Raw genomic sequence first — 13,832 nt, 5'->3', positions numbered from 1 at the left:
TCTGTCTCCTGAGGGCTGGGATTATAAGCCCCATCACACCTAGCTCATACACTTTTTGTTATTGTGAAACAGAGTCTCATGTAGCTCAGGCTAGCCCTGAGCTTGAACTTCTGATCCTCCTATCTCTTCCACACAATCTGAGTCCTGGTATCACAAGCATGTCCACCGTGCCCGGTTTAGGCAGTGCTGGGCGTCAAGCCCAGGGCCCCCTGCGTCCTTGGCAGGCAACTTTGCCAACAGAGCCACATCCCCAGCCCTTTAAACACTATTTAGGAATAAAATCAGTTGACATGAAATCTATGCTAAAATGTCCCTGAATTATAGATAACATTGATGGCAGAACATATATTTCTCCTGTTTCAAAAACTGGTCTTTGGTGGTTTAACAACTCAGATTAATGTATATTTTGTGTGTGTGTGTGTGTGTGTGTGTGAGGGGGGGGGCACCTTTGGGAGCTGTTTTTGAAGGTTCTCTCACTGGGACCTGGGGTTCACCAGTAGGATAAGCTGGCTGGTCACCAAGCCCTTGGGATCTTCCTGCCTCTGCCTCCCAGAACAGGCATTACAGAGCTGGCAACTAGCTTCTTTGGTGGTGGGGATGGAACCTAGGTCCTCATGAGTGCAAGGCAAGCAAGCACTCGTATTGACTGAGCCATCTCGCCAGCCCTATTGCTTTTGTAAATGTTAATCACGTCAACGTTTCCCAGAGAACTTTCTGGACCTCCTTTAATCCTATCACTTGCCACCTTAAAACGGTAAGGTCAATCATCGTCACCATTTGGCAGCAATACTCTCTACTGGATCCGTGCTAGCGCCACTGCCAATATAATTACTGCTTCCAGTTTATTCATAAGTGGCCTGCCTCAGGAGGAAATACTAGAAGGCAAGAAACGCCCAGGTCCTGACATGTGAACTGAATAATTATAGACTCTGTGAAGGGTATTTAGCAAGAGATGGGCTTTGATCAGGGTCCTCTCAGGCAGTAGTGAAACGCGAAACCATTTCACAATGGGTGACAATGGCCCTACCAGCTAGCTCCAGTGAAAGGTGGCCTTGTGGTTAAATGTCTTTTAACCAAATTGTGTTCTTTGCAGACAAAAATAGCCACATGGGATTATCAATTAATATGGAGGAAGGGTGTGTGTAGTATAACCAGTGAAAACAAAATACTAAAAGCTGCAATGAAATGTTCTAGAAGGTTCAGTGCCCAATTCAGATACAATTGTAGCATTGACTGCATATTCTAATATGTATTCTAATATGCACAGTGTCATAGCAAATTAACTCCGCCCGGGATCTGAAAGCTAGTTGTCAAACACTCTTTGAGAAGCATTTTATAGCGTGATGAAGATGAATTGTCTTCTGCCACAGTATACACAAATACTTCCCTAGCTTCCCGTTGTGTGCTGTGGTGTGCCTAAACAGTCTGAGCTGTTTCCAAACGCAGTAGGAAATGCTACTGTATGGATCCCAAGAGATCCTTACCTACATTTAAAATTGGAAACTTAGCTGACGGTGCCAAAAAGAAGCGAAAATGGTAATTATGGGTTGCTTGATTAGCCCAAGTCCCGAGTCCCCCCCTGAGGCTTGTCTGGCATTCTCTTTAGCCAGATCCCCTTGCATGCCCAGTGATCTCTCTGCTTCTAAATGTGGTTTCTTCAAGGTCAGTTGGCTCAGGAAAAACATCATTTGTTCTACACTTTTGTCCCCCCCCCCCACCCCCGTTGCCCTACTCCCCACCCCCCACCACCCAGGGTCCTGTACCACATCCCTTCTACTTAGAAGGTTGATGTGGAGCTTTCCCTGGGGAACAAGCAATATAACGAGCAAGAATTATAATTGATCCCTTAAAGAGGATAGCTCCATCACAAAGGAGAGTTGCGGCGTCCTTGCATGTGCATGAGTGCTTGCTTGTGTGCATGCGTCCAAGCATGTGAGCGTGCGTGATGAGGGTGTCGGTTGGCAGCTTACAGGACTCAGTTCACTTGGGTAAGCGATTGTGTATGCTTACTCAAGTTTTAAATAGTATTGTTTGGTCTCTGGTCTGTGTGTTTTGTTCTGTGTTTTGTTGTTGTTGTTTTCAGTACTGGAGATTCACAAGAGCCTTGTGCACACCAACCAAGCACTCTGCCACTGAACTTCCCCCCAGCTCTGGCCAGTTGGCATATACATTTAAATCTGCCTACTTACTTTTCTCCTTCTCAATGTAATGGCTGGCAAGGAGCAGCAGCTCTGACTCCAGTTCCTTCAAATCCCTCAGGGCAGCGTCGTACATAACACACACACCGAACTGGTCCTGAGTGTGGACACAGCCAGCGTCTGTGCTGTAGAAGTCATCCTGGTTCTCGACTTCCGAGAACTCCAAGAATTGGATGCTGTGGACCTGGGGAAAGAGAGCCAAACCCCCAAAGTTACCGGAAAAGGGAGAGTTATATTTTGTCAGTCCAAATGCCTGAGGTCAAGGGTTTCGCCTTCCACACAGTGGGCTGGTGGTGCAGAGCCACAAGCATGCTGAATTGTGAAGAGCTGGGAAAAAATATTTTATATATATATCCATCCTCTGTGTCAAACACTGTGAAACTTTTATTTACCACAAAGAATTGAAAAAAAATTTTTTATCTCCCCCACCTTATAAGAGCTTTGTGCAAATGTTCTAATCCCCCCACATGGTAAAACTTTTGTCTACACCAAAGCCTGCTGCATTCTCCTACTTTGGAGGCGACTTCCCCTTTGCCCACCTCCATTTTCCTTATGCTGATTCTTTTAAAACCAGCCAGTCATAAAAGACCGTGAGGTCGGTTAGTCCCCAGCTAAGGGGGGAAAAGCCAAGGTCACCTGCATGAGAGTAAAAGCCAAGTGAGTTTGCTATCTCTATGTGCTTGCTTTTTAGTTTTTATGGATAGCACACCTTCAGCGCAAAAGTAAAGTTCTGCCTTGTCAAGACACTTTAATTGAGGTAGGGGTCTCCTTGGGACCCTGAACTTGGTCTGGTTTTTTGTTTTTGTTTGTTTGTTTTGTTTTGTTTTTTCCAGACAGGGTTTTTCTGTGTAGCCCTGGCTGTCCTGGACTCTCTTTGTAGATCAAGCTGGCCATGAACTCACATCGATCTGCCTGCCTCTGCCTTCCTGAGTGCTGGGATTACAGGCATGTGCCACCACGCTGGGGGGGCCTCCTGAACTTGTTTTTCACACACACACACACACACACACACACACACACACACACACACAAGCACACGCACATTTATGGATAAAGAATGGTGGTGCAAAGGGCTGGCTGTTCCTGGGTCGTGTAAATTAGTTTGTTTTTCCAGTTAATTCCAGAGCAACTGGAAAGGGCACTCAGTATGACCCGGGCTTAAATTGTCTTTGAAGCCATCAGCATCTTACCCTGACTGAACCTCTCTCTCTGCTGCTCTTAGGTCATTAGCAAAATAGGAGGGGCAGGACACCATGATGCGGGGATATTAACATGTCTGAGGACCGGGGGGGGGGGGGGGGGGGGGGGGGGGGCCTCTCTCAGCTTCTGGTGGGTTTAGCTGAGAGTGGAGAAGTCTTAGCGTCCTGCAAACTCTACTGCCAATAAAGCCACCCTGAGCTTTCGGGTTCCTGTCTTAGGAATTCAAACAATGAGATTCATGGATCGCAGAAGTTTTGTGAGAAGTTTATTATGGGGAGAGGAGAGGCAGCAGAGCTTCCACATAGCAGGGCGGGTCCCCGGAAAGCCGGTACCCTCAAGCTGCTGCTTTGGGAACTGTATAAAGGGCCTATGGCAGAAACCGGAGTGTAGGGGTGTGTGGTGGGGGTGGGGACACACATCAACGACACAGAGATGAGCTAGTCAGCCCAGTTGGCCCAATGGGAGTGGGGTGGGGCCACAGCTAGGTGGCTCTTGTCAGTTTCTGTCACTCATATAGTAGGTCAGTGGAGGTGACATTCAGACGATAACAGAAACTAGAAATCTCTCTGGGCATTTCCAGCCCCCAATAAAGACTATCTCGGAATTCCTACCTTGAGGTTGTTGCCTGATCTGACCAGTTTCCGTCTCCTGCTCTCATCATTTCTGCACTATAATAGTTGTATGGAATATGTAACAGCGCACAGGCGAGGACATCGGATTCATAAACGCTAGCTGCTAAGAGCATTTTGGGTTTAATTCTGTGTGTCCTGGGCTGGAGAGGCTCAATGGGTAACACACTAAGAAAACCCCCAGAACCCAGATGTAGCAGCACACATCTGGAATCCCAGCTGTCTTAACTAGAGGTGGGAAGCAGAGGTGGTTGAATTGCTTGGAAGCCTGTGGACCAGCTAGCCTGAGCAGTCTGTACAGCAGCAGAAACAAGAGAGACTCTGCCTCAAAGCAGAGATGGGACCGCCTCCAAGTTCTTACAGCAGCAGAAACAAGAGAGACTCTGCCTCAAAGCAGAGAAGGGACCGCCTCCAAGTTCTTACAGCAGCAGAAACAAGAGAGACTCTGCCTCAAAGCAGAGATGGGACCGCCTCCATGTTCTTACAGCAGCAGAAACAAGAGAGACTCTGCCTCAAAGCAGAGATGGGACCGCCTCCAAGTTCTTACAGCAGCAGAAACAAGAGAGACTCTGCCTCAAAGCAGAGATGGGACCGCCTCCAAGTTCTTACAGCAGCAGAAACAAGAGAGACTCTGCCTCAAAGCAGAGATGGGACCGCCTCCATGTTCTTACAGCAGCAGAAACAAGAGAGACTCTGCCTCAAAGCAGAGATGGGACCGCCTCCAAGCTCTCCTCTGACACACGCACAAAAATCAATCAGTTAACATTTAACTCTACAAGCTCCTCCAAAATGCATTAGCCATCTTGTGTTTTAGTCATTTACTGTGTTGGACAGTGTCCCCCAGATTCACGTACACCCGGAAACCTTTGAACTAGGCTTTGTTTGGAAACAGACTTTTTACAGAAATAATCAAACTAAGAGCTCACTCTACTGGGTTACAGTGGTTCTTTCCAGTGAATAGTGTCCTTATTAAAAGAAGAAATTTGGATATTGACAGTGTAAGGAAAAGGCCACAGGAAGCCATAGGTTGAACTTTACGTGATCTGTATGTAAGTCAAGAAATGTCAAGGTGACCACTCACAGTGGCACACACCTGTGAACCCAGCTGTGCTGTATGCTAGGGGCTGTGGTGGGAGGATCACACACCACAGGCCAATGTGAACAATTCACTGAGACCTAACCTCGAAATAAAAAAATGAAAAGCTGGAGAAGAGAGCTGGGGGCGGGGGGTAGGTCAGTGGGACAGTATATGCATCGCTGCTGTGAAGTCCTGGCCTTAATTCCTAGGGAGGAGAGTGACTGGAGAGGGGGCTCAGCAGTTAAGAGCACTGTCTGTTCTTCCAAGAGGTCCTGAGTTCAATTCCCGCCAACCACATAGTGGCTCACAACCATCTACACTGAGATCTTGCGCCCTCTTCTGGCCTGCAGGTGTACATGCAGCTAGAGCACCTATATACATAAAATAAATATATCGTTTTTAAAAAAGAAAAAAGAAAACGAGGTGGGTGGGGGTGAAGAAGATGAGGAAGAAGGAGCAGGAGGAGGGATAGAGAAGGAGAAAGAAGGAGGAAGGGGAGGGGAGGAGGAATGACAAGAATTGCCAGAAACTACCAGAAGATGGAAGAGGCGAGGAATGCTATCCTTTGGCGTCTTTGGGGGAAGCGTGGGCCTGCGAGTCCTTGGCTTTGGACAGGTGGCAGTCTATTTCTGCCACAAACCATTCACTCACTCTGAAGCACTTTGGTGTGGCAGCCCTAGAGACTGTCGCAATTAAGAAATATGTCAACTGGATCACTGCTGACGCAGGGTTCCTGAGAATCTCTGAGTTGCTCTCTCGGGCAGTTTGGCCACAGCTGCGCACAGATGTCGAGCCCTTGGCGGTCGCTGCCTGTGGTGCTGCGGCTCCCTGACTACCCTGCTTCCTCACCTCACCTTTAAGTTCTCACGGTCACAGGAAAACCCTCTTTCTGAAGGCTCTCTCTGTGGCCTAGGAAGTCGGTCCTGCAATATTGTTCTTGAAGGAATGGCAGGAAGAGGAGGGCAGTAATTAGTGTCTGAGTGAGAAATAATATGACCCCTGGAATGAGTCATGTGTGTCTAACCTCTGGATATTAACCGAGACTGAGGTAACTGTCTGACGGGTAAAGTGACTACGGGAAAAGCAGGGGACGTCATTACGCCGGAGTAGCTCTGCCCCGCCCCCGCCTCCGCCTTACTAATGTGAATATTAGGCCTTTTTGCAAAATAGATGGTACTTATCTGACTGGGCTATATTTCCCTAAACTATTGTGCATTAAGATCATATTAATGGGCCAGGAGTGGTGCCACATGCTTTTAATCCCAGCACTCAGGAGGCAGAGGCAGGCAGATTTATGTGAGTTTAAGGCCAGTCTGGTCTATAAAACAAGTCCAGGGCAGCCAAGGCTACACAGAGAAACCCTGTCTTGGGGGGGAAAAAAACAAAAAAATAAACCAAAAAACAAGATAATATTAATGGTCATTTAACTTAAGACTCAAGTTAAAACTGTTGGGCAAATGGCAGACACATCAGCTTCAATTTTTAAAACATTAAAAATCTCAATTCCCCCCCCCCCTTCCTCCCTCTCCCTCTCTCAGGTATGTTTGTGTGTAGGGGGAGTGGGGTCAGAGGACAGCTTGTAGGATTCACTTCTCTCTTTCCAGCATATGGGTTCCTGGGAGCAAACCCAGGTTGACAGGCTTGGTGGCCGGCACTTTTACTCACATAACCATCACACTGGGATGAGTGGGGTGTTTTCTGTTTTGTTCTGTTGGGGTTTTTTTTTGGTTTGTTTTTTTTTTTTTTTTTTTTTGGTTTTGTTTTTTCCCCGAGACAGTGTTTCTCTGTGTAGCCCTGGCTGTTCTGGACTTGCTTTGTAGACCAGGCTGGCCTCAAACTCACAGTGATCCATCTGTCTCTGCCTCTCAAGTGTGAGTGGTTTTTGTTTGTTGTTTGTTTGTTTGTTTTTAAAACAAAGAAGACCAAGTTGGGCGGTGGTGGCGCGCGCCTTTAAACCCAGCACTTGGGAAGCAGAGGCAGGTGGATCTCCGTGAGTTTGAGGCCAGCCTGGTCTACAGGGCAAGTTCCAGGACAGCCAGGGCTGTCACACAGAGAAACCCTGTCTTGAAAAACCAAAAAAAAAAAAAAAGAAAGAAAAGAAAAGAAAGAAAGAAAGAAAGAAGGCCAAAGGGATCTTTTGCTCACACTTTCTCCTGCTCTGTATGTATATTTTTCACTGCAGCTAATCATTCCACATATCAACAGTGCTGTGCACCTTGCAGGGCTTTTCTGTGTAGTCTCCCTTATGATCCAAACACTCTTTTTTTTCTTTTTTTTTTTTGAGACAGAGTTTCTCTGTGTGGCTCTGGCTATCCTGAACTTGCTTTGTAGACCAGGCTGGCCTTGAACTCACAGCGATCTGCCTGCCTCTGCCTCCCCAGTGCTGGGATTAAAGGCGTGCACCACCACTACCCGGCTTGATCCAAACATTCTGTTGTGAGCAGAGCCTTTGTTTTCGCAGCTGATCATTAAATAAATATGCACTATAGGAAAGAAAAAAAATCCAGGTCCCAGCTTCCTTTCATTACGCAAGTAAGCACCCCAAACTTTTCTAACCTTCCCAACCAAATCTCAGCTGATGACAGGAACTCCAAACTTGTAGCGCTCAGGTCAAAACTCTGAAATCCCTCTCGACTTCTTCATCTGGAAGTCACTCTGACTGGATCTTTAAGAAGATCCGGTGTTACTTAATGTTCACTTTGCTCTGCTGTGTTGTTAGATCACTTCACTGTTGTATGGCCACTATAGAATGTGTTTGTGCAAATCTAGGTTGGATAGCCTTTTACATACATGGTATCGTTTATTGATTGTAGGCTGTGGTGGTTTGAACAGGAATGGCCCCCATAGGCTCATGTGTGTGAACGCTTGGCCCATAGGGTGTGGCCTCCCTGGAGTGGGTGTGGCCTCCCTGGAGTGGGTGTGGCCTCCTTGGAGGAAGTGTGTCTCCTATGCTCAAGCTATGCCCAGTATAGCTCACAGTCTCCTGCTGCCGCCTGCTGATCAAGATGTAGAACTCACAGCTCCGTTTCTCCCTGCACACTGCCAGGCTCCCACCATGATGAAAATGGACTAAACCTCTGAACTGTAAGCCAGCCCCAAGGAAATGTTTTCCTTTATAAGAGTTGCCATGGTAGTGGTGTCTCTCCACAGCAAAGAAACCCTAACTAAGACACAAGCTATAAACCTAGATAGCACGTTTCTATGCTGAGTGTGGTAGGCAGTCATAATAGAAACATAAATATTTGGATATCAGAACATCTAAACGGGCTTGCTTGTCAGCACCATACCACAAACAAGGCTACTGTGTCCCCTTGCAATAGCCACTTTTCAGCTTATGAGAAAAACAGTCTTATGAAGCCATTGTATGTGTGATCCACCATTGAGTCAAATATATGGCACATGACCATATATATTCAGAATCTACCTTTTTTTTAAAATTCAAGGTTCAATATTTTTTATTTCATGTTTATTTCATATTGCCTATATGTATGTATGTGTGCTCAGTGTGTCCGGTGCTAGTGGAAACCAGAAGAAGGTATCAGATCCCCTGGGACTGACTTAACAGGTGGTAGAAACCATTAGGTGGGTGCTGGGGACTGGGCCCAGGTCCTCTGCAAGAGCAACAAGAGCTCTTAGCCACTGAGCCGTCTCTTCAGCACCAGATTCTATCATCTGTCACTGGTTGTTGCCTCAGACACTTTGTCTTGGAGTTGGTTAATATAACCATTGATTAATCAAACTTTAAGTCCTACATGAGATCCTAACCTTCCCAATCAAATCTCAGTTGATACCAACAACTCCAAGCTTCCGAGCAGTAAGAAATAACCAAGAGTCTCCTGAGGAGGCTCTCTGCCAAGACCTGCAGTGCCCTTCGTCTGTTTCCAAAACAACAGCATGAGTGGTGACAGGGAAGTCAAACAGCTTCGCATTTCTATTCTAACTCTGTAAGGGCTCCCTGCCAGCCCAGAGTGAAAGTCCTCGCCACAGCTCACAAGGCTGGCTAGAACCTTCTCTACCTATTAGCCCTCACTCTGCTGCTGTCCCCTTTGTCCAGCCTTGTCACACCTGCTGTCCCTGCAATGGGCTGGAGAAAGCCCTGCTTGGGGCCTCTGCACTGACTTCTCTCTGCTTGGCACATTTCCAGTCAGTCAGATTTGCTTCCTGAATTGTGTCAAGTCGTTTCACCCATGGGTCCTCCCTTGTAAGATCTTCCCCTTCGTGGCCTCACCAGGCGCACCCTTGGGCCCGCTCCAGCACTCTGTCTTCCTTTTGTTACTTTTCTTCTTTGCCATCATCACAACCTTCAGTAGACTACAAGACCAGGTTACCCTGTGGTCAACAGCTGTAAAGCAGAGCGGCCTGACAGCGAACTCCTCACTCATGTAGAGTCACTGTTGGACTAGTGGCTCTTTAGGCTGTTGTCCTGTAGCTGCAACCAAGGGTGAGGGAGTTGTTGTCTTGTCATATGACTGTCGCCTTCTACTGGCTCAAGCAGGAGGAGACAGCCAGAGGGTGTGGACCAGTTCCTAATTGCTTAGGCCTGACCCGGTCTCATGGCATTTCTGCTCACAGCTCAAAGCTAATCATAGCCCTACCCAACTGCAGGAGCTAGAAATCCAGGGGAAATTTTGGTGCCAAAACCACCCTATATTTGATACGTGTTACATGCTTATTTTAGGTCTCTGTGGGTTAAGTCCCATTGTGGCGGGAATTTGTGTTGGGCTTGTGTATTGCTCGGCTCCTGTGCCTAGAACAGAGCCCAGCACACTTGTGGGAGGAAGGCAGGCCTGGCTCACAGCCTATGGGAACAGATAATGAGCAAAGCCCTGTGCTGGCTCTGAAGACAAGCTGACGGGTGAGTCAGTGAAGCTCTCGTCCTGCACAGAGATAGAAAGAAGGGGTTTCCAGAAAGATTTTTGGAATGGCTTGTTGAGTCAGAATACACATCTGCCAAGGAGAGAGGGGCAGAGGAGCCCAGAGGATGGCTCTGTCTAGTCAGAGGGGAGTCAGGCCCTACCTCACGGAGGCTGTAAGGACGGTAGAGGGAAGTGAGGCCCCGGGAACTTGGCAGGGCCCAGAACATTCTCATCCTGCCACATGTCACTGAGAAGCCTAGGCTTCATATTGTGAGGAATAGGAAGTCCATGGAGGGCTTCCAGCAAATTAGCAAGCATGATTACATTTGGCTAAGACCCTGAGAAACATACAAATCAACGAGGAAGACAGTCTCCTCTTTAAAATACTCCATTTCCCTGCTACCTTAGGGACTGGTCCTACATGTAAGGGGAGCCTAGCCCCTCATGCTCTGGCTCTGTCTTTCTAGAAGCCTCATCTCCCACCGCTTCCTCTTAACAGCCTTCTGATGCCAAAACACCAAGTCCCAACACCCCCAGAACACACCGGTGTTTGTTTGAAGAGAGTGTTGCGTCTCCTCCAAAGGTCCATGAAGGAGTAAGCCAACTGGGTCTGTGACAGAGCTCAAGGGCATAAGGAAGCGGAGGAGTGGGGTGATGGGGTGGGAGGTAAGAGAGCTGGAGAAAGAAGGAAGGGGAAGGAGAATGCTGTCCTGAGTAGTGATCGAATACCCTAAGAGATTGGGTGAGCAAAATAAAATACTCTCCAATATCCAGACCTACATTGTCCAATAGGGTGGCTTTGAGCCAACAAGCTTTCTGTAGATTATATACACCAGATTCTGAGGAATTCAGACAAACGTACAAGCACTATCTCACCGCTGATTTTTGTAAACATTGATTACATGGGATAATGATGTACGTTGCACATGGGGTCACATGGGTTGTATAAAAATTAACTTTATACGTTTCTTTGCATGTTTTAAATGTAGTTATTAGGAAAAATTTAATTATACACAGTTCTCATTGTGTTTCTACTGCCCACAGAGAGTTGTCTAGACTCTGTGCACATGAGCAGCACATAACAGTAAAATTTCCTGTCTTATAGATATAGCCGGCATATGTCAGGGGCCACAGTTCAGAATATGACTTGTTTGAAGCTAAATACGTTTTTGTTTCGTTTTGTTTTGTTTTTACATTTGTCAATCTAATGCCACATTCCTTAAGATTTTTAACTCATTTTTAAGACATGTATTTTGTGCGAGGGGTGTGTGTGTGTGTGTGTGTGTGTGTGTGTGTGTGTGTGTGTGTGCGTGCGCACGTGTGTATGTGTGCACGCCCATGGGTACATGGGTGCATGGCACAGAGAGTGTGTGAATGCACGGATGTACATCACAAGTATGGAGGTCAGACGTTAGCTGACAGGAGTCAGTCCTTTCCTTCCCCCATGTTGTCCTAGGGAGTGTACTCCAGGTCATCTGTCTTGCAGGCACCTTTACCCAATGAGCCATCTTGCTGGCCTTTAAATTCATCATTTTGAGATGGTCCCACTATGTGACCCAGGATGGGCTCAGACTCGTGATCCCTGGGCCTCACCTCTGGAGCACGTGTACTGCAGGTGTGTGTGTAGCCCTGGCTACAGTGTCATGTAGCCAGGGCTTGTCCCCAGCTATGTAGCTGCTGGTGATCTTGACCCCTGACCTCAGAATTCTGGCATTATGGTATGCACCACCATGTCTGGCTTAATTAGTATCTTTTAAGGGGACTTGAAATAAAAAAGAGGATAAAAATGTACTTGGTACATGGTCAAAGAGAGTCCTTTTGTAAGAATTTTGTGAAAGGGGCTAGAGAGACGGCTCAGAGGTTAAGAGCACTGTCTGCTCTTCCAAAGGTCCTGAGTTCAATTCCCAGCAACCACATGGTGGCTCATAACCATCCCTCTTCTGGGGGGCAGGTGTGCATGTAGGCAGAACACTGTATACATAATAAATCAATCTTAAAAAAATTTTTTTGTGAGAATCCGTGAGACTCAGGCCATGCTGTTTACTGTGGTTCAACTCTTCCCTTCCTCCTGTGGCTCCTAAGCCCTCTGCTCTCCAGCTACCTCCTGATCTCACGTGGATGCTGCCAGGCCTTGCTTGTTTATTTGCTTAGCTTTGAGACAGGGTCTCAAACTCAGGCTCTTCCTGCTCAATTCACATTAAAGTCAGCCGCACTCAGCTCTGATCCCTAAATTTTGCTGTAGTTCCAAAGTCATTTTCTCTTTTGTTATATTTTTTTATTAACATACATTAATTGTCCAAGATAATGGCTTTGACTGATCCTAGTATTCGGACGGAATACATTGTGGGCATTTTTACACACACCTCACTGGCCCCCTGGTCCGTTGCTCCCCATCCCTCAGCCCCCACTTGTGAACGGTTTATTCCGAATCAAGTTTATTTTGCTTCACATAATTTCTGTCCCCACCTGTTACTTCGCTGTGTTAACGGATATTGTGAGTGCTAAGAAAAAAAAAATGTTTTTGGAAGACACATTAGTCAGGGAATAAAACCTCAGCTGAACAGCTCACCTTGTGCTCAGCGGGTGTCCTGTGGACATAGTGGTGACTTCCTAGACCTTGCAGGGTGCCCAAGCCTCCTTTTGCCGTATTTACCCAAGTATTATCTCCCATGGTGGGGACCAGGTTCCCTGAAACCAAGGTAAGGCCTGAAGTGTTGATTGTCAAAGTTCGCTCCACCGATCTGAAGAAATTTAGAACTCCCAAGCAGGTGCGCTGGAACAGAGAAAACAGGATCAGGGCACCGCCCTTCTCCTTGTGCCTTGTCCCCGCTCTACAGAGCGGAACTTGATGATGGGGACCTCAGGGTGGGGTGGCCCGGCTACGGAGAAAGGACGGCTTCATGCTTGGAAGGGACTGATTTCACACGCACACACGCACGCACGCACGCACGCACGCACGCACGCACGCACGCACGCTCCAAACATGAAAACAGCATTGCTGCTCCTAAAGGTAGGAACGGCCCCATTGTCGACAATCAGACATGACATCTCCAGGGCGGGAAGCCCATGCGCCACCATCTCCCAACCTGTAGCTCCCGGATGTGCAGGTGGCGCAGGCACAGGAAGGATAAGTAGGCCCCTTTCATGAGGACAGGGTTACAGTCAGGCTCCGTCCCATCGCTCAAACCCAGCAGCTGTAGGGCCACGACATAGTTGTATCTTTAACACAGAGAAGAAAAAGAGTAAGAACCTGTCGTCTCAGCGCAGTTCAGGAGACCCGCACGTCCCATGGGGTGTGAGACTGACATGAAGGCCATTTTCAGAAACACACTGGAAGGAAAATAATCGCCTCATTCGCATAAATATAAAGAGCCAAGTCACTAAGCAGTTATCCATTTGAAAGGGGCAGTCCTGAGGAGAAACACGAATTCAGATGTCTGCTCTTACTCCGACTTCGGTGTTTTTGAGATAATATGTGAGCTAAACCCTCATCCGTCACTCAATTTTTCTCACAGTTTTAAAATCCATTTCCAGGAATCATCAACACCAAAACCTAATTACCCTGTCTCTGATTTCTGCGGGAGGGACCAGTGAGAGCTTCGGCTGAGATGTGGTCTTGCGAGGTCGTCGTTGCTCGGGTCCACTGAAAGCCTGTTGTCCTTCGCGTTTTCACTCTAGCAAATGAATCAATAGTATCAGCTCAATTGCATAAACATTTACAATATTAACAAAATCACAGGTCATCATGGAAGTAAATGTCATGGTCCAAACCATATCAGATGTGTTAACAGAGTACTTTAATCCTAACAACATATGAAAATCTAGATTTCTATAATAAATGAGGGAGTAACTGGTTTTTTGTTTGTTTGTT

General features: G+C 47.1%; 1 protein-coding gene across 1 annotated transcript in view; it reads right to left on the bottom strand.

Moving 5' to 3' along the window:
* LOC127205081 (uncharacterized) overlaps positions 1–13,832 on the bottom strand; it is a 176,460-nt gene that overhangs the window by 103,099 nt on the left and 59,529 nt on the right. The window contains exons 12-15 of the mRNA XM_051164240.1: positions 13,523–13,635; positions 13,048–13,180; positions 12,531–12,734; positions 2,190–2,382 (exon numbers count right to left, since the gene is read on the bottom strand). Coding sequence (XP_051020197.1) covers positions 2,190–2,382; positions 12,531–12,734; positions 13,048–13,180; positions 13,523–13,635 — 643 coding nt within the window. The remainder of the gene's footprint in view (positions 1–2,189; positions 2,383–12,530; positions 12,735–13,047; positions 13,181–13,522; positions 13,636–13,832) is intronic.

This window comes from Acomys russatus, chromosome 21 (assembly GCF_903995435.1).
Source record: "Acomys russatus chromosome 21, mAcoRus1.1, whole genome shotgun sequence".
NCBI classification, from domain to species: Eukaryota; Metazoa; Chordata; class Mammalia; order Rodentia; family Muridae; genus Acomys; species Acomys russatus.
The sequence above is the reverse complement of the archived record's forward strand: the minus strand, read 5'-3'. Positions and strand labels throughout refer to the sequence as shown.